The sequence below is a fragment of the Branchiostoma lanceolatum genome, chromosome 2, assembly GCF_035083965.1.
Source record: "Branchiostoma lanceolatum isolate klBraLanc5 chromosome 2, klBraLanc5.hap2, whole genome shotgun sequence".
In the NCBI taxonomy this organism is placed as follows: Eukaryota; Metazoa; Chordata; class Leptocardii; order Amphioxiformes; family Branchiostomatidae; genus Branchiostoma; species Branchiostoma lanceolatum.
This window is the reverse complement of record NC_089723.1, coordinates 27,467,802-27,487,646: the sequence shown is the minus strand read 5'-3', so window position 1 is coordinate 27,487,646 and position 19,845 is coordinate 27,467,802. Positions and strand designations below refer to the sequence as shown.

General features: G+C 41.2%; 3 protein-coding genes across 6 annotated transcripts; 1 reads left to right on the top strand and 2 right to left on the bottom strand.

The window, feature by feature from the left end:
* Window positions 1-215: 215 nt before the first annotated feature.
* On the bottom strand, window positions 216-2,236 carry LOC136428339 (leucine-rich repeat protein SHOC-2-like). Its single transcript, XM_066417778.1, has 3 exons — window positions 1,828-2,236; window positions 833-1,251; window positions 216-388 (listed from the first exon to the last, which is right to left on the bottom strand). The coding sequence occupies exons 1-3, from the start codon at window positions 2,138-2,140 to the stop codon at window positions 242-244; spliced, it is 879 nt and encodes a 292-aa protein (XP_066273875.1). The 5' UTR covers window positions 2,141-2,236; the 3' UTR covers window positions 216-241.
* Window positions 2,237-3,383: 1,147 nt separating this feature from the next.
* Window positions 3,384-8,304, bottom strand: LOC136428332 (large ribosomal subunit protein mL65-like). The gene is made up of 6 exons (XM_066417766.1): window positions 8,085-8,304; window positions 7,369-7,610; window positions 5,569-5,832; window positions 5,236-5,347; window positions 4,789-4,977; window positions 3,384-4,415 (listed from the first exon to the last, which is right to left on the bottom strand). The coding sequence occupies exons 1-6, from the start codon at window positions 8,272-8,274 to the stop codon at window positions 3,898-3,900; spliced, it is 1,515 nt and encodes a 504-aa protein (XP_066273863.1). The 5' UTR covers window positions 8,275-8,304; the 3' UTR covers window positions 3,384-3,897.
* Window positions 8,305-9,799: 1,495 nt separating this feature from the next.
* Window positions 9,800-19,834, top strand: LOC136428327 (nuclear receptor 2C2-associated protein-like). Of its 4 annotated transcripts, none has more exons than XM_066417756.1 (4): window positions 10,168-10,598; window positions 16,164-16,254; window positions 19,008-19,182; window positions 19,656-19,834. In XM_066417756.1, exons 2-4 carry the CDS (start codon window positions 16,213-16,215, stop codon window positions 19,772-19,774), a joined length of 336 nt encoding a protein of 111 aa, XP_066273853.1. In that variant the 5' UTR covers window positions 10,168-10,598; window positions 16,164-16,212; the 3' UTR covers window positions 19,775-19,834. The 4 variants fall into 4 exon arrangements, with proteins under 4 accessions (XP_066273850.1, XP_066273853.1, XP_066273851.1 ...); XM_066417754.1 differs by lacking the exon at window positions 10,168-10,598 and adding an exon at window positions 15,780-15,871; XM_066417755.1 differs by lacking the exon at window positions 10,168-10,598 and adding an exon at window positions 15,801-15,866.
* The last annotated feature ends 11 nt before the right edge of the window (window positions 19,835-19,845 follow it).

Here is a 19,845-nt window from a genome sequence, read left to right as displayed (position 1 = left end):
AATGTATTCAATATCTCTTTTTAGTGAGTAGAAAGTTCCTGGTGAAAACTTTAAATCATTATAATACAACTTTGAAGAGAAACATAACTGGGAAGAAATATACACCTACATTCACTGTGAGTGACAGAATCTCACCTCTGTGTACTACTATATACCACCTACTGGTTCATCAAAGGGTACACTGTTTGATATGCTGAATTATCTACTATTGCAGGGATCAAAGTGTCTGAGTTGAGGCATCCTAGTTTCCTTCGGTCTGTTCTGTTTGCAAGTCATCCCCGTCCTCTGTGCTGTCTCCACTGCTGTCAGTCTCCTCAGACTCTGTGCTGGTTCCTGGCCCATCTCCCGCTCCGGTGAGGTCTGGACCCAGCAGGATGAAGTCCAAACCCTGCATGGTGAAAACAAGGCATACTGTAACTGTATTGAAGTTCATAGTGATTTAATTTCACCGTAGGAAGAGTGATGGAGTGTTCATGGTTGAAACAAAGGGGCACGCGGGCAGAAGACAAAACCATTTTTGCAGTGGTTTTAAGTTTGTGTCCATAAAACCACAAAAAAACTTAAATGTATTTACCGCATAATGTACCTCACCAGAGTAAAAACACCTGGATGCAAGATGATGATGTCCCTGCTCTTTGGTATTTTCTACCACAGGCACTGAATCATAACTCCTACAGAATTTCATTTACCAAATGATACCAGTAACATGACTTCAGTGATGGGCATAATGTTACATGTACCAAGGAGGTTATATAGTCTATATAACCTCCTTGCATGTACAGTGTTAACGTTACATGTACAGTGTTAACCTCATCATCTTGAAATGACCTACCTTCCAGTGTGCAGGTCTCTCCTGGAGAGGGTTCTCCCTGAGGTCAATCTTACACAGCCTGTTCAGACTCAGTAGTAGATCATCAGGTAAAGAGGAGATCATGTTTTTCCTCAGACTGAGGGAGGACAGGGCAGGGGTGTCTCCCAGGCCAGCTGGCACCTCTGCAAACCTGTTCCCATCCATGTTCAGGTAAGACAAGTTCTGTAACCTGAAGAAACAGTCTGGAAGCCTGTCCAGTTGGTTCTGTGCCAGATTGAGCCAAGACAACTTAGACAGGTTACACAACTCCTCTGGGAGGGAGGATATCTGGTTGTTCTTGGCGCTGAGTTTTTCCAGCTTCTGGAGTAGACCGATTTCTGATGGCAGGCCCATCAGTTTGGTGTCAGCTATCCACAGTTGGGTTAAATCTTGCAGCTTCCCTACATTGAAAATAATACTAAGTAAAACATTCAACATGACTTTAGCTTCCCATTTGTTACCTAATATTCAGCAACCCCCGAGGAAAAAAGATAAATCACTTATTATCAATATTATATATATAAGTATTGAAGACCAAATACTTGTTGACTTTTTAGTTTTGTTTGCATCACCACCATCTCGGTCACACACTGACAAAGGCAATGCCTCTTCCCTTGGTCAGAGTAGGAAGTTACTGGTGAAATGTCAATCTTACTATTGCCCAGTAACATATAACGTTAATGTTAGAACATCGATAGAACAGTTAACTACAACCAAGGAGGTACATTTGTATATAAAAACTCCTTGCTAAGTATAATGTCCTTGCCTTTAATACCTAACTCCATGGCAACCATAACTAATAAATGTCTAGTGTCTAGCTTTTAAAAATCAATATGCTTGTAACGATATGTCTCTATCTTTGGAATGATATTTTTAGTCTGATTTAATTTTGTATTATAAAATTATGTGCCGTCACATTATTTTCCAACCGCCATACAACCGCCCCCCTCCCCCCACATATTTTTGTTTACATGTACCTATTTCTCCGGGAAGAAAGCCCAGGTTGTTGTTGCTCAGACTGAGGTAAGTCAGCGTGCTGAGTTCACCTATTCCCGTGGGTAGCAGAGTCAGGTTGTTACAGTCCAGAGTCAGTTCCTCAAGTTGCTGCAAATCCAAGAGTTCGGTGGGCGGCATGAGAAGTTTGTTGTTGTTGAGAAGCAGTCGTCTGACATGTGTAACCTGACGTATCGTTGGCGGTAGGACGCTGATATCACGATGACTTAAGTTCAGTACAGCTTCCTGCTTCTGGAGGCACTGCTCGATCACATCATCTACTTCTGGAGATCCCATTCTGTCCCCAAAGTGAACGAAGTTACTTTACAAATTCGTCTTTGACCGCCATTTTGACTACGGACCATTCCATTCGTTGGTAGGGGGGACTTGCATTGTATTGTACAGCATACCTTGGGGCCTATAAATCCTTTACCATCAGACCAAGGAGGAAAAAAAAAACTTCTGTATTTGTTTGTGCACTCAGAAATAAGCTATGGGTGAATTGTAATACATGTATCTGGTACCTAGACAAAATCAAGGTCAAATTTGATGTAACTCATTGTAAGGCCAGTGGCTTACTTATAGGCATTGCACCTGAGCCAGAGCTGAACTGAACCAGAGCAAATTCATCATCATCATAATTAAAACTGTTTTGGCAAAAATAGTTACTCAAGCAACTGGATAAAATGAGTAACTTTTTTTGGCGTATCTTATTACATGTACCTGGACGTCTAACCTCAACGTAAAACTTTGTTTATTTGCTTTGAACATTGAACGTTGCTCTTTTATACCAGTAGAAGCTGGGGCCCTACTGGAAGTACATACCTATTCATAATACCTACTTAGGAACTTTCTAATCTGGGTAAGTTATTTACATAATTGAGAAGAAAATCCCATGTTATCCAAAAAGTGGGCCACTAATCCAACTGTGAGGCCATGCTGAGGGTAACACTGTTTCAATCAACCTCCACTAACTGGCCAGTCTAACTGCTCTGGACCTTTTAGCCTAGTGGTAAGCGCGTTGGATTCCCAAGCCGTGCGGATCGGGATTGGAACGGGTTCGAACCCCGGGAGCGGCATACTCGCCTCACCTGGGTTTTTACAGTGGTTCCCACACAGGCCCTGTGAGTAACGGCAAAGAGTGCCACACAGGGATGTCGTACTCGGAGACTCGGGACAAGTCTAAAAAGAAAATGGGGAGTAGTGTAACAGTGGGGATCAACCTCCACTAAGTGACCAGTCTAACTGGTCCGTTAGACTGGTCCGGACCTTTTAGCCTGGTGGTTAGCGCATTGGATTCCCAAGCCAAGTGGATCGGGATCGGCGCGGGTTCGAATCCCGGGAGCAGCGTACTCGCCCCACCTGGATTTTTACACTTGCTTTAACTCTTGATTCATATTCACATCAATAGAATACCAGATACCTTTGAATCTAATACCTTTGAAACATCAACATTTGCAGAGATTCTAAAAACATACACAGATCTAGAATCTAGTCACCTGTTATTAATGGCACATCCCTGTCAATTTCAGTCAATGTCTTGGGTTTGGCCATGCTTTAATGGTGTACTTTCTCATGTTTACACATTGTTGGGGATGTCAGAACAAGGAGGTTATATAGACATATAACCTCCTTGGTCAGAAAAATAACAGGACAGCCTTAAAACATCACAATCTTCCCTCCCAACATCAGGTTGACAATGATTTTTCTTTCAAACATCAAGTCAATCAACACAATTTAAAGAAACCCTGCGAGTTAAAGAAACCTATAAACTTATGGGTGGTTCAGGAAAATCAGTCAAACAGAAAACAGAAATAAGTGCAGCACATCATGTTTTTCATGGCACAAAACAACAAGCACTACATTGTAGTTACATCTCGAGAGTACTAAATGCAAGTTTGGGTGATACCTACTTAATATTTGAAGTTTTATGTTGTACAATTTAAGTCATATTTCAGAATATCACAGTTCTCATCAACTACAAATATATCCATCAATGACCATAGATACTCTCAAGGATCCTACACACATCCTTATTCTAATTTCTATATTCTTTAGTCCTCTCCTTTGAACTTCCTTACAGAAGGGTTAGACTCAAGCTGGTAAATGTCTGTGACTCCAGAGCCAATATTCTTTCCCAGTCTATTGTCCTTGAAATTCTTCAGTTTGCGTACAACTCTCTCTGATGAGAGATCCTTCCTCAGATGTGGTGCGTACATCTTCTTGAAGAAAAGGTTTTCCTGGGTGTCTCCTAGGTGATAGTTGAAGCGGGTGGGAGGGTTGAAGGGTACTGGTTCTGGGCCCCACTCAGTCTGAAGGGGCTCTGTGCGGTTTCCCAACACCTGTAAGAGTGTCCTTAACACATCGTCGTTGAAACCAACAACCTGGCCATCCTGGATGTCATCATAGAGAGGCTGGCTTTCCTGGAAGAACAGGACATTCCGCCGTGGGTTGTCTTCCTGTTGCAGACTGAGTGTGTTCAGCTGATAGCAGCCAAATGTGAAGAAGCGACCATCAGTCAGGACGACTTGTGACGTGATGGGGTAATGCAGGTCTTGGTACCATGTGAAGCCTGAATAGAGAGACTATACTGTTAGTTTGAATGGTAAAGTAAGCTATTGTTTTTGAAACAGTAGCAGATTGACTACTGTGATTTTGATGCTGAAAACCAGTAACAAAAGGAGTATGTGTAACAGCTGCATCTCAGAGATAAGCTTTCTCCATGTATTCTAAGTGAAAGAACTGAGAACAATTTTTGTAACAGAACATAACATAACATCCAATCTAATGTTTGTACAAAATCTGCTTCTTGGTACAAAAGGTCACTACAAAACAATGCACTCATAGCTACATCAACATATATCAAACATATATGAAAAATAGGTGAGATACATGAGCACAAGCAAGATGAGAGATAGGATCAAAAAGACAGCTCAGATTCACACCTATGTAGAAAGCCTGTGCTGCTGTCCAACCAAACAGACCCATGACTGCAGATCCCATGATCCTTAGCTCCAGCTGGTCCCCAGTCTTGTCCTTGCGCAGGTCCTGATGAAACTTCTCACGGCTCATGCCCTTAGAGATGACACGGAACTGAGTGTGTCCGCACTGAATGGGGGACTCGATCTTGAAGCCTGTTATACAGGTACATGTATAGAGAATGTCAAGCAATAGTGTGTCATTTACTTCACAATCAATATCTCTCTATATATATATCTTTGGTTGTTGGAAATGAAAAGAGACATGTACATTGTACAGTTTTACTCCCAGAAAAGATCATCTTCTAGTACTACTACTACTGATTGTGACACTGGAAATGAATTGAACTAAAGTTGACATGATACTACAGTAAGGTAAATATCACAATGCTGTGGAGCAAGAAAGTAGTATACCTGGAAAGATGGTACGTTTTCTGGTCCTCTCAAAGATGGCAAGATGCCTAGGAGACCACTCATAGACAGGAACCTCACCATTAATACTCGCAGCACTGTCCATTGGGCAATACTGGAAAAAAGAAGCCAGATCAATGCTATATGCAGATATTGAATGCAAATGTAGGTTCATTGTGGTCTACAGTGTTAGAGGTACTGTAACTAGGATAGATTTTCCGTCATAGGTCTATTCATCCATTTTCAAACCTCAGATACAAACTCTAATATAGGGACTTTCCCAGTACCCAGATATTGGGTAAAGCAGGACTGCAGTGATGTGTGTTGTGAACTCACCTGTGGTAAGGGATGGTGTGTGAGGATCTGGATATCTGGTTGATCTAACAGTTGACACCAGTATTCTGTATGTGGCCAGCAGTATTCCACCTTGGCACCATGGATGATGTTAGCTGTGGCAAGATGGGGCACTCCATCAGACACAGCAGTGGTTAGAAGACGCGCCAGCTCCTTTGTAAACACGACACCAAAGCGGTAGGGCTCTCTCCATTTGTTATCATTCCTCTTCATGTAATGCCTCTCTTGTAGGATGAGATCCATTACCTGCGAAGGAAACAAATTTTGTAAATTCATGTCCAATTGTGTTTAAATTACCACTGTAAGTGAATCAAACTTCAGTACTAGGGGTGGATACCGGTTTGGCTTAATAAGGTCCAAGTCCAAGTTTAGGTCCAGAGATTTAGGTTCAGGTCCGGACCTGAACCTGATCCTGCCCAGTTGATGTTTTGTTTTATTAGACCAAAATTAAGCATAGAGAATTAACACTGACATGCACGACTATAAAAGTTTCTTGGAGAGAAGACTTTCAAGATAAACCACTGTTTGATATTTGAATGTTACACTTATTTTATTAAAATGCCTTTTTTGTCAGAGGGGAGACTCAAACACTGTTTATCAAACCAAATAGAAACATATATCCACCCCTAGTCAGTACTAGGGGTGGATACCGGTTCGCTGGACCTGATTCGGACCTGTATAACATCCAAGAACCGAGTCCAAAAAAACTGAAAGCCAAAAACCTGAGTCCAAAAAAAACTGAACAAAGTACAAATATATTTTTCTATTTTGTTTGATGAAAAGTGTTTTGAGTCTCCCTATGAGAAGAAAAGGCATATACAATGTAAAATAAGTGCAACATTCAAATATTAAATACTGGTTTGCCTTAAAAGTCTTCTCACCAAGAAACTTTTACAGTCATGCATTTCGCTATGCTTAATATTGGTTTAATAAAACAAAACATGTCAACTAGACAGGATCAGGTCCAGGTTCAGGTCCCGACCTGAACCTAAATCTCTGGACCTAAACCTGGACTTGGACCTTATCAAGCTGAACCGGTATCCACCCCTAGTCAGTACTGTTCATTACTGAGTGAAAACGTAAATAAATTGATTTACGTTTGTAGCACATAAATTTTGCAGCACAGCAAGAATCAAGAGTTTGAAGTATACTTGAGTTAATGGTTGGCACAACCAGTAACACAACAGAAAACAAAACACCTGTTTGCAGTGCAATGGGTTCTTGGGGAGAGGTCACAAACAAAGTTGCAAATGCCACAAAAAAGTCTTGACTAAGATGAGTTAGTTCACTTAGTTACTTCACAGATATTTGTGTACTGCAGAGACCACAGTACACGAACAACCAGACAAAGCACAAGCAGTCAGCTGGTTGTCCAAAAACCCAAGCGAGAGACCTTCAGAAGATCAGTAGCCTACCTTGAACCAATTGTCTGGAACAGCCTACTGCCAGACACACGTACGGATCCGAATCTGACTTCCATTAAGAGACTCTTGAAGTAACGGAAATGACCAAAAACCAACAGACCATGAACCAGCTTTCGCCCTACTATATGTTGTATGCTGTACCCTAGGTAGTAGGATTGTATATGTTGTACCATATATAATGATATACATGTATGTTGATAGAGTTAGGACTTAAATGACTGTGTATTGCTGTTATATTGTATTTGACCCTTACCGCTTCCCTAAATGAAAAGCGACCTGCGTGCCGATTTGAGCTTCTCATGAATACAATTTGTAAATAAAGGTTCATTTCAAACAAAAAGTTGTTTCAGTAACATACCTGTGACTTGACCTGCTCAAATCTGTCGTCCACCGGTACATCTGTGACAGACTCAGGCAGTTGCTTCACCACTGTTGTCCTTGTCACCCATTGTTGGTAGGCATGGACATTGTAGCGCCGTCCCAGGGCATACAGCATATGGGCTTTACGATTTTGCTGCAGCAAGGCAGTGATCTTGTCCTTCGGTGATGGGAGAGAGGCAATTTTTTGCCTAATCAGCTCTTGTTTGTACTTTTTGGCAGCTGTTGGATGTAAAAACATGACTGACATGTTGAAAAAGGAACTGTGTTTATAGGCTTATACTAGTTATAGTTATCTCAAGGTAGTTATACCATCAGGTTTATAATTTCCATGTGAATTTCATACCACAACAACATAACATGTAATAGATGAAGTCTCTAAAATGCCGTTTTTCCGAATAACATGTAAGGAGTTTACGTGCAAAGACATCAAAATGGAAAGACAAGCTAGCTAGCTTTATAATCATGTTCTCTCTGCAACAGTGCAAGTGCAATAACGGACAATATCTTGATCGGGTGTGATAGGTGTGATATACTACTCTCTCGTCTGTCGCGTGCCACTAGGATGGTGATCTGGTCCATTACATATCTTACTAATGAAAGCGCATAATTCCTGGTCACGTCACTACAGATTTACTAGACGTTATAGTGGGTGGCAACACCCCCCTCCCCCTCTCTTTTCGCACCACATCTGACCTTCTGAGTTTGACGTGAGAGACGGTACCACGGGTGGGTACAGTGGCCTCTTCTCTTGTCCTGTTTCCGCTGAAGGTAGAGCTTTAGGACTCGTCATACACGTACGTGCTAGGACATTGGGTGGCCAGGTAAAACTGCACGACTTGCCGACGACCAAGTACGGTCGCATGTTCTGAATGAGCGCCGCCATCTTGAAATTATACGACCAAACGTCACAAATTAGTAATATTCAAGCAGATGTTGGGGGCGACCTCTAGCTCTCCTGAATGGTCCTGAATACGTAACCCTACACCTTTCTTCTGAGACCAACGACACTCCGAACGCTACGAGTATCTATGTATTTCTTGTTTCAATAAATCAATCGACAGACTTTATAAAGTAAATTCAGGTACTCGGAACTGTTCAAAAGAGACACTAGGCGGCTGGCTGCAGTGCTGCAACCAGAGCTCATACAATACAATCTTTATTGACACAACAAAAGTACAGCGACTCTCCTAAGGTCTACTTAATCTATACATACATACATACATACAAACATACATACATGCATACATGCCAACAAACAAAGTTCATACTAATGAGCTTGTTTACATACAATCATATGGAATAGGGCAACATATTGAAATTTAGCGTGTCGTTTTGTTCTTATGTCCAAACATTCTTTGATGTATATACCTATTTGAACACAGTAAGGATTGTCTCCTCTCAGCATGTAATCAAATCTATCAACAGAATGGAGCGTATTGAATTCTCTTGAACAAATGGAAATAAAGGTGAACAGCTTAGAGCGTTTATCCTCATATCTTGAACAATTCATGATAAAGTGACGTTCGTCTTCAATTTCATTTGGGCAGAATGGACAAAACCTTTGATCACTGGGAATTTTACGATACCTTCCGGTTTCAATATTCAATTTATGACTACTTATTCTTATCTTTGTAATTGATCTACGAATTTCGAAATTATGTACGCTCATAGGACATTCAGTCCATACGCATTTGGTAGGTATCTGAAAACTGAAGACCGCTTTATTATCTGCTTCATGGTTACGGACTTATGGCTGACCAAAGTTTCACCCGCACTTAAGCAGTAAAGGCCAATGAAACATTTAAAAAATCAAACCAGAATTTTCAAACTTTACATTCAATCGATAGGGCATTTGGTAGTTATTTGAAAACTGAAGGCCGCCTTATTGTCCGCTTCGTGGTTACGGAGTTATAGCTGACCAAATCCCCCCTCCCCACTTAAGCAGTATAGGCTGTAGCTAAAGACACTTTAAGAAAATCACTGTCTGTACAAGAACTTCAAACTTTACATTCAATCGATAGGGCACTTGGTGGGTATTTGAAAACCGAAGACCGCTTTATTATCTCATTCATGGTTACCGAGTTATAGCTGCCCAAATGCCCGCTCCCCACTTTTGTGGCATCTGTTATATTTTACCTTTTAAAATCCTTTCTTTCATCGATACAGGAATTTTTGTAGAACAGCTTGCGTCATGTGTCTGAGTTGTCCTGAACAGGTCGAAGTGACCTATTTGGGTGTCCTGATTACCTGTGATTACCATGTAAGTTATTTCTTACATTTTCAAAAATGCACGCGACTTCTGACGCATCCTTTGTCGATGCTTGTTAGCGACGTTTATTTGGCCTAAAAAGGAGCACATGACTGTGAACTGGAAGACTCGGAAAAAGACAGTTGCAAACCTCTAGTCGGCAGCAGCTAGTCCGTAGTATGGGGACCATCCTTATAATGTTCATATAACAGTTTATGTACATGTATTATCTAACCAGTCTCGTGGGTGTCCTTGAGGGTATACAGTAGTCATGATACCAACTCAGGGACTGGAATTACGGCTATATGACAGTGCGTATGATGCCAATATCATGCCTTACAATACCCGGTGGACTGACGACAATAAGGATATATACGACCCCCCTGGGACAAGACTGCAGTGATCTGCCGCCTGCGTTTGACCCATACCTGTCGCCGCCATCCCTTGGGGTAACCACCTTGCTTGGGGGTGTTCCTTTGGCGATTTGGGGCGCATAATCTTTGATCACCGCACCCATCATTGACTCCAATAAACCGTTCATGCAAAGTTGCAGAAGTTTAATACAAAATTGTACTTGCTGAGCAACGTCTGCCAAGTCAGTCCTCCTCAGCGTCATGACAGAGACAGGGTCTGGCGCAGCGGTATCTACTTTGGACAAGCAGTACTGCGTCCAAAAACGCGTTGAGATGCGAAAGTTCGACGAAGCTATGCACCACCTGAGGAGAGAGGAGACGGTGTTCCTGACGTCCCACGACTACAGGGTGCGCCAGGTACAGCGGCGTATGGAGATCCTCAGGGACAAGAGAAACAAAATCGTCCAAGAACGAATGGTGGGTGTGGAGAGGAACGTTTTCACCCTCAACAACCTGGCAGAGTTGTCCCGTGCCGCCCATGCAGGGCAGGGGAGACATAGAAGAACAAGTGACGCATTAGTCCAGACCGACATGGAGCTGAAGAAGGTATGGGCCTTCCATTTTTCACCGTATTCATGACAGAATCTGTACATGTGCTTCACTCTTTGTGCCCGATGTCAGTCTGCGTTTTATACGTTTGTATGAAAACTGATACCAACTAACCCAATTGCAATACAATAGCAAGATTGGTTTTAAAAAATAACCATGACACTAATCAACTGCGACAAAGTTTCATAAGTGATTCTCCCCTTCATTGCTAGGTCTCGTGGAGAACACCCCCTCCTACTCCATACAGTAGTTCAGATGAGGATTCGGACTCAGAAGACACTGAGAACCCCACGAACCCCCGTCGGATGGGAATCACACGAACCAATCGCTCAGCGGGCCACTACTCTGGTGTTTCTGGATTCAGAGCTTTGCCGTTCATGGGTTTCGCGCGAACTGAAGGCTTCACTACTCCAGACAAACAATCCAAAAGTTGTCTGCAACACGGGAGAACCTCAGGAGATACCCGAAATCGTGGGTCAAATTTTCTCCCGAATATTTCACGAAAAAACACGGAGAACGGATCTAGTGACAGGCACCACAGACTAGCTGTCTCCGGACTTGGTTATAACATCAACAAACCGTTTTCTATGGGAACCAACAAAGGCAGGCTACCAGATCATCGGCTTCACGTAACAAGCCTGCCTTCCTCCCCGGCATTGCCTCGGCATTCCAAGAGGAATACAAACTTTCCTTCACTTTTCAGGGCGCTGGCGAGTGGCAATGCCAGGGCAAGGTCTTCTAGTTGCTAAACACATATATTTCAATTCCGATATGCACAATTCCAAAAGTTCGGTGTGCAGTGTAAGTTAAAGAAAGAGGTCCTACTATGTAAGACAAAGTCGTGAGGCCTAAGGCGGTTATATAGATCTATATAACCTGCTTGTGGGGCCCCAGCCTTTGTTGTTTCGCATCGCATCCACGTAGACGACGGAGATTAAAATTTCCTTGTTTTGCCTAGCAATGTGTCATTTTGTAATTTCATGGAGTTCTAGATTTGGGTTTAATCGTGAAAAATGAAAAACTTATTCTTAAAAATGATACTGGCTACTGTAACTTGTCTGTTTGTTACTGTATATTCCCAATCTGTCAATTAGCATTAGCATTATTCATTCATTCATTGTGAGTTAATTACTTTTTAATTGTCAAGCTGTATGAGGCATCAATGGGATGAGCAGACTTGTTGTAGCAAAACAACTCAACACCAGTATCTGGTTAAAGCTGTATTGACTCTGTGCCTCAGCTCAGGCAACCAATGATGATGATGATGTATTACATCTGTAACTCTATGGATTTGCTCTGTATCTGTTGAAACAAGAGCTTTTAAAAAGAGCTGGCGTTTCGGCTACGTTTATGAGTGTGAATTGTCTTTTCCCTTTACTTGAAGTAAAATCTGCCAGAGGAAGTCACTCAAGGGCTGTTCAGTCTATAAGAAAAATTGTCATTTTGGGAAATGAGTACTGTTTTAATAGAGAAAGGCAGATTGGGGAAAGCAATTTTGAAGTTACGTCACTTAACTTAAGTGCTTTTGAAAAAGCTGGTCTTGGCCTACAACTTGTACTTATTTGTAAAAATGTACAATAGGCTCATTATAAAAGCTATCAATGTAATTATGTACATGGCACGCAATAAAACATAAAATTTGAAAAAAGCACCATTGAATCATCAGCACCATTGAATCATCAGCGGTAATTAAGTGAAATAGAAGTTCATAACAGCTAGGGTTCTATCTAAAATGACTACCAAATGTCAAACAAATCAACAGCTACCTCATCCGTATTATTCTGGTTTCCGCATTTACAACATTTCTTCCTTATTTTCCTGGGTAATTTTGCTAAAATTCATGAAAATTCCCATAGTTTTGTGCCGAGCGGCGCCACTTTCCACGTCCGTGTTGTCTGAATGAAGTCGATACTGAACAATGGAGCATTTGCTACTGTAACAAAGGACAAACAACATCAAGAGCCTCTGTTTACATCGGGGATAGAAGTCTAGTGGCGAGTGTTTTGCAAGAATCATCTTACCGCGCATAGGAGCCGCTGCACGGTATTTTCCATTACAATGAACAGAAAAATTCGAATGCCGGGTTTGGAATCTATGAAGTCCTGTTCATAAGACAAAGGCCTTGTATATATTAAATGAATATTTAAAAATAACAAATATAAAATATTTCTTTATTTATTAATGAAAAAATGATATTCATAAATATGATATTGATAGATTAATATAATATCAATATATATTTTTGATATTCAATATCTAAAAAGGAAAAAAAATCCATGCACGGACACGAACCCGGATCTTCTGGGTCCGAAGTGCTTCGCGTTGCCAGATGGGCTAAGCTGCGGTACGTAACCCGTCTCTCTGTACGTAATGCTATAACCTCACTATATGGTATCATTTATGCCGATTTTTGGTCGTTTTCTTGACGAAATCATTTTTTTTCTTCTGCAATCTTGTGGAATAGATGTAATATGGTCATTTTTCAGGATATCAAAGTCCGAAACCACAATGCGATGATATTTCCGAACAGTTGTAGCAGTTACATGCGGTCGCCCTCCTGTGTGACATGCAAATCTAGCCTGCCTGCCTTTTCGTGCTCTCTTGCCATATAAGGCAACGGCTATACAAGGATTTGGGAACGTATTGCCATATAAGGTCTTCTGGTGTGCGACACAGTGTTGAACCAAACAGCATGGTAGCAGAACGACTGCAAGGTAAAACTCATCTCATTGCGTTTCGGCGCGAAGGCGCCGAAACGCAAAAAACCTAGTCGAGTCACACATGTAAATAATGCACATGTAAATAATATAGATCAGACAATTAAAAATGGACAGAAAATCCCACCTGAAAAAATACCATAGTACACTTTGTACCATATCAATTAAATGGCATAGCTGTCAAAACAGTGTCTCTTTTCTAGGGTCATATAGTACATAGTGACTAGATGTGTACGAGGGACACTTTAGAAGTTTAGCAGTTTTAATGGTCCAACTCGACCTGCTACCTAAAAGAACAATGAGGCTAAAATCCCGTTTTTGATAAGTTTAGTCAAACAGGACATGTATAGCCCACTGTTAAACTATTAATCATCACATGGTAGTTGTTACTTTTTAATTCTTAACAAACACTCTCAGTAAAGATAGGTAGACTCTACCAGTCTCCCCCGGTCGCTGGGAAAATAGTAGAAATTGGCCAAATAGAGTCAAATGTTTGAAGGGAGTTGGCTACGGAGAGAGGGTCAAATTCGCAACCTCGCAGCTACCGGGGGAGACTGGTAGAGTCTAAAAGATAGGAACAGACAAGACTTCTGGACCAATATAATTGGTTTATTACTTTGTGGTAGAATGAATTCAGCTGGTACCCGTCATCTTATGTCCACATCTAAACCTTCCAAGAAGTATAAACATTGGAATCATTGTAACATATATCCAGCTGACAGTTGATGAGCTTATAGTTATAAAGTCGGCAATAATGGTGTCATCTCAGCAGAAACACTGCAAAGTTGTCTTCTTGTTCACCCATCTGTAAAGGCAGAAATGAAAATCTGGTCAGTGGACATGAATGAACCAGCAATCACTACATTGTGATGTTTCAACTGAAGTTCCAACGAGTTATAACATTTTCACTCCTGATTTTAAGTACTTTATGAAAGATCAAAACATGATATTATGGGGCAACATCACGGTATGGGCAAGGGACCTCAGCCACGGTGACTGTTGTAGAGGTTCTTTTGCTTAATCTTAGACATGCCACGCACAACACAGCGGTCTGTCACCTGTGACAGTACACTGGTGATCCAATCCCTTGGTGTCCCTGACTTCTTTATGCTCGTACCTAAAATTCTACACCGAGTATTGCGTCCGCAAACGCTCACACTAGCCACAACGCCACCATTTGTGATCAATCCCCATGCACAAACATCTTGTCAAACCATGCCATCCTTCAGGTCTTGTTCTTTGGGTAACTCAACGATTAGTATGAAGAGGACCTTACAGTTCTGGGCATAAGAGGATCTCTCACAGATCCCACTATAACACAGAATGATGTGGTTTGACAGGATGGTTATGTATGGGGATCCATCATAAACAGTGGCATGGTGGCTAATGTGAGCGCTCGTTGATGCCAGAGTCTGGAGTGTAGGGAAGTCAGGAACACCAAGAGTACTGTCGCCAGTTACGGACTACTGTTGCTGCTAGTGTTGCATTTGCACTGGAGAGCTCCGCAAGCGTTGTACAGGGTATGTTTAAGACTGCAACTTAGTGCAAGCAAAAGAACCCCTGTACCGGTCCCTGCGGCTAGAAACCTCCTTAGACCACCAGTAGCAATGATATCTCACCCCAGCACTCATGGAGACTTATTCGTCATCCTTCTTGATGAATTTCCCCCTGATGAACGGCACATACTGCCACACAGCCTTCCAGTCTGAGGCCCACACTACTACTACTGCTCCCAGTCCTCCCCACACTGCCGCTGTAGCTTTCCTTAAGCATGGGAGAAGAAACGTCACCTTGTGAAACTTGCAAGGAGGTATTTCTTTTATATCTCCTTTGAGAATCATTGAATGCAAGCAAATCATGATGGAAATGTTAACGTTCTATGGCTTAATAACTCAACTGGCAAATTGTACCTCACTTTCCACTTATTTTCTTTCAAGCAAGTTACGGAGGTTGGTAGATACATGTACTACTCACTATGTACATGAAGTACATGAAGCAATGTCCTTGCATGAAGGAAGCGTCGAAAAATATTATTACCCCCCTCCCCCTTACACGGTTGAATCTTCGAGAAGGTCATTGCCGACACGGCCCGTTGTACTCACCAGTTATTGGCCAACTCCCGATATTTGTCTCCTGTGAACACCTTTAACGTGTGGTTCTTCTGTAGGAATTGTCTTACCAAGTTACTCATCTTCAATGATAATTTAGGTGTTTTTTTCTGACAACGAAGAGCAGCGAAATCTGACCTGCGGTGTGACCACCAGAAGGGTGACACTAAGTGCGCATGTGTTAAATGGATGAAACCATTTCTTTCGACGTGAACAATATTTTCATAAAAGGTATAAAATCTCCTCTAATTTGATCAAATATGTATTTAAAGTGAACAAATTAGGTGTTGAAAGTATTTCAACTTGTGTTTTATCTTTTTTGACCGTCATGAATAATATTGACTCGATATCGCTAGTGTCAACCCCGTATCAAAGTAGAATATTCCACAATTATGGCGTTTTCTTTGACTCGCGAAGATGGGCCACTTCCTGTTCCCAAAGTAAGGTAAGAAACGAAAGCTGTTATTTGTACTCTTCAAGTAATGGTTTGTAATTCAAATGAATACGTGTGTCGTGTATATATCTACTCTGCACTGCTCTACGCTACGCTACATTTCTCCAAGCGTCATTGCTCTGGATCTACCTGCTCCATGCTACTCTTCTCTGCTCTATTGATCACTACCGGCCACTTTCAAATTGCACCTTGTGATGCGATATAAAGAATTTTAGGCATGTTGCCAACTGTTACAAGTTATGCCTACCAAATAAACTGTTGTGTCCTGTGTTGTTTTCTGCAGGGTCAGTTCAGTGCTGAACAGGGATGTGAAACAGTTTGGTAAGAAGTTCATGTTTGACGGTGACGAGGAGACTTGCTGGAATTCAGACCAGGTACTCAAAGTCAAACTTCCCCACAGTGACACCATAGCATCCCCCAAGCCATAATTACCTTCGCCGAGAAGGTTATGCAGAGGGTAGCGTTTGTATGTATGTATGTATGTTTGTAATGTAACGTTGGGTAACCTAAATTCGGGATTTTTCCGATAATGGTTGACTGAAATCAATCTAGCAGAACAATAAACCATCCTTTTTTTCTATTATTCTGTCAGTATCATGTACTATCTTTGCACTAATCATATATATGGTAGATTTTGTCTCTAGTCGTGCTGACACCATAATATTTCAACTTGAAACTACCGTCCGCCGCACGCACAATTACGGTGCTGTCGGACAGGGGGGCACATTAATTCGGGAGAGAATATTCGTCTTGAATATCTTACCGCTAATCACATTTTATACAGCAGCTATTCGTTCCATCCTTGGCTTGAGGAGAGTGCTATGGATATAGACGTGTCCAAGTAAAAAAAATACACGAAAAAACGGCCGTACCGCACACATCAGGCCAGTTCGGGAACAACCCGTGTGTTGAGTCGGTAGAACTTCACTCAAAGTCGGCCCATCGTCATCATCGGGCAACGTGTAACGTTACATTATTCATGGCAAGTTAGCTGGATGCCGTAGCAATGGTAATACTACTATGTCCATGTGTTCCTTGTTGTGTTAGGAGCAAACTTTGAGGAAAATATCTTCCTCAGTCCACTATCACACGCAGCATTTAGACAAAAAAGTGTTCCTCACAAACCTTTGTCGTCTGCTTGACAACAGGATTCTGGTTAACAATATGGCGGCGGGAAAATACACGTGCCGTAGGTTGTAGCAACAGAGAGGAGTTTTGATGATTGATCACACTTAGAATCCAGTTGCAGGTTAGCAAAAGAGATTGTAATAAGTTGTCTTGTAAATAATTGTGTTTAGCAGGAAGCGGATGTGACATTTTTCTTATAAACCAGCCGACAACCATGTTGTGCAATTCTCCCACGAAGCCCTCAGACTGTGACAATAAGGGGCGGAGAGTTTTTGACGTAGCCAACTTCTAATGCATGGTTATCGAAGCTTTTCAGACAGTGTTCTGAATACGTTAGTCTGTCAAGTGTGCATTTCTAGCGGTATTACTGATGTTGCATCTAGCACATATCCCTAAATACCCCGTTTTCGAAAAATCCCGAATTTAAGTACCCCGCGAATTTATGTTACCCAACGTTACAGCATGACTCAAGAGGCTTGGATGGATTGTCTTGATATTTGGTAGGTGGGTAGGTCTTGATGAGACTTGGAAATGATTAGATTTTAGGTCCCCTAGCGCCTTGTTTACGGTACTGCAGCGGAACTTCCTGTTTTGATATCTCGTGTTCTGGACATGCTATGGAACTGATTTTTGAGTGGTACATAGCTCTTTGGACAGAGAGTAAGTGGTATGGGTTTGGGCCCCCTAGCGACTTTTTTGGAACTGCAGGAGCAGGTTTTGTATCTGACTTTGAAAGGGAATAACTCAAGAAGGGCTTGATGGATGGCAATGATTTTTGGTAAGTAGATAGCTTGAGTGATGATGTACATGATTTGATACTTTTTATGCAAATCAGTATCTAATTTGCATAATAAATGAGGAAAGTTTATACATCCGCCAAATTCCATGATAGGACTCTGAAACATGTGACATATGTAACTGAGGAAGAGAGAAATATCAATTGATATGAACTATGCAAATGAAGACCTCATTTGCATAATTAATGAGAAAATACTACAACTCAAGATGGCCTTCATGGATGGTCATGATTTATGGTATGTAGATGGCTTGGGTGATGCTTAGAATGATTGAACGATGATTATGCAAATCAGATTGTAATTTGCATAATTAATGAAGCAACTTTAAAAATCTGCTTTGTGCCATGATATAGCTATTCAAATTGTAACTGAGGAAGAGAGGAATGTTGAAGATAGAAAATATGCAAATGTGGGCCTAATTTGCATACTTAAATGAGAAACTACTATAATTCCATACTGGTAAATGACAGAAATTTCATGCATTTAATACTTCTTTTGTGGCATTGGGAAGTCATGTGAATGTGAACATCGTTGAATCAAATTATGCTAATAAGGGCCTCATTTGCATAATTGATGATCAATATTAGCATATCCTTCTTTGTTAAGCTCATAATTTCTTAAGCTCATACTTTGGACATGTCATATTTTAAGACAATCAACTGGTATGATTTATAATTGATGAGAAACACTCCTAATACGTCAGTCACAATGGTTAAAATCATTTGGCGAAGGTATGAGGTCGTGGAACTCTAGTTCATAGACTGTGGAGTCAGCAGTTTCCATATAACGTTTTGTATCTGATATATTTGAATGCACCCTGTGACTGATAAGTAGCATGATGATAACTGAAAAACCTTCAGAATCAAAGGGTATCAATTTTTCTCCCTTTGGAAGTTACCCTCCCAATGGCCTGTTAGGCTGTTAGTAAAGTGGTTTCCCACAAATGACAATAACCATTTCCCATCTGTAACATAGTATAGTAAGTCTAACTCCACGTTAGAGATATCGGTTCGAAGCTACAAAAATTATCTGACGACATATACTTTTTCACTCATTTCACACAATAGAGAACAGTGTTTTTTTTTAAGCCATCAGTAAAGTGATGTAGTTTCCCAAACTACAAATACACTAGCGTTTATTGGACGCGTCAGTATTCAGTTTCTTTTTATAACATCGTAAAATGTTTTGTGTCTTTGCCACAGGGAAGTCCACAGTGGATTCTAGTGGAGTTCTCAGAAGAAGTGTGCCCACAGGAAATCCAGCTGCAGTTCCAGGGAGGGTTTGTAGGCAAAGACTGCTGCGTGGAGGTCGGCAGTGGTGGCGGAGACTTAGCAAGGTTCATGGACTTCTACCCCGAGGATGTCAACTCTGTGCAAATATCCTTGTTTTAATATCAAATATCGTTCAATATCAATGCTTACAGGTACAGACAAAAAAGCAAGTACATGTATCTCTTTTAAAAGCAGAAAAATTCAAAGCTCAAGGGCAAGGAGGGTTGTAAAAGAGAGAGACTGTTGACTGCCTATTACGAAGGAGGAAATACAGTGGTGTAGCTACTAGCTAGTAATCAATAACCTGAATTTCTGAAAGTTCTGGTGTGTGCTATCTGTTTAAGGTTTACAGATGTCATACTGTTAAAAATTTCGATAAGTGTAATTTCTTTGTGTTGGAACTCACGGCTTTAAACAAATCAGTTTTAAAACTCACTCTTCATGATCATATTGTGTTGTTTTTTCATAGCCCCTTGTCAGCAGGCTTTTAGCTAGAGGGAGTCCAATTTTTTATTCTTTTCAGCAACAGCTCTAGCTAAAACCTGCTTGTCAGTGATTCTTCCCTAACTCCATATTACAGATTTACCATAAAGGAGGCACCATCAGTCAAGAGGTTACGGATAGTGTTTCCCAGCAGCACCGATTTCTTTGGCAGGGTCACAGTGTACAAGTTGGACATCATAGGGACAAGTATATGAAGCCTGGAGATATAGCCTATATTGACATATTATTTTTGGAAATAAAATGATTGTCAGATATTTGCATGTTC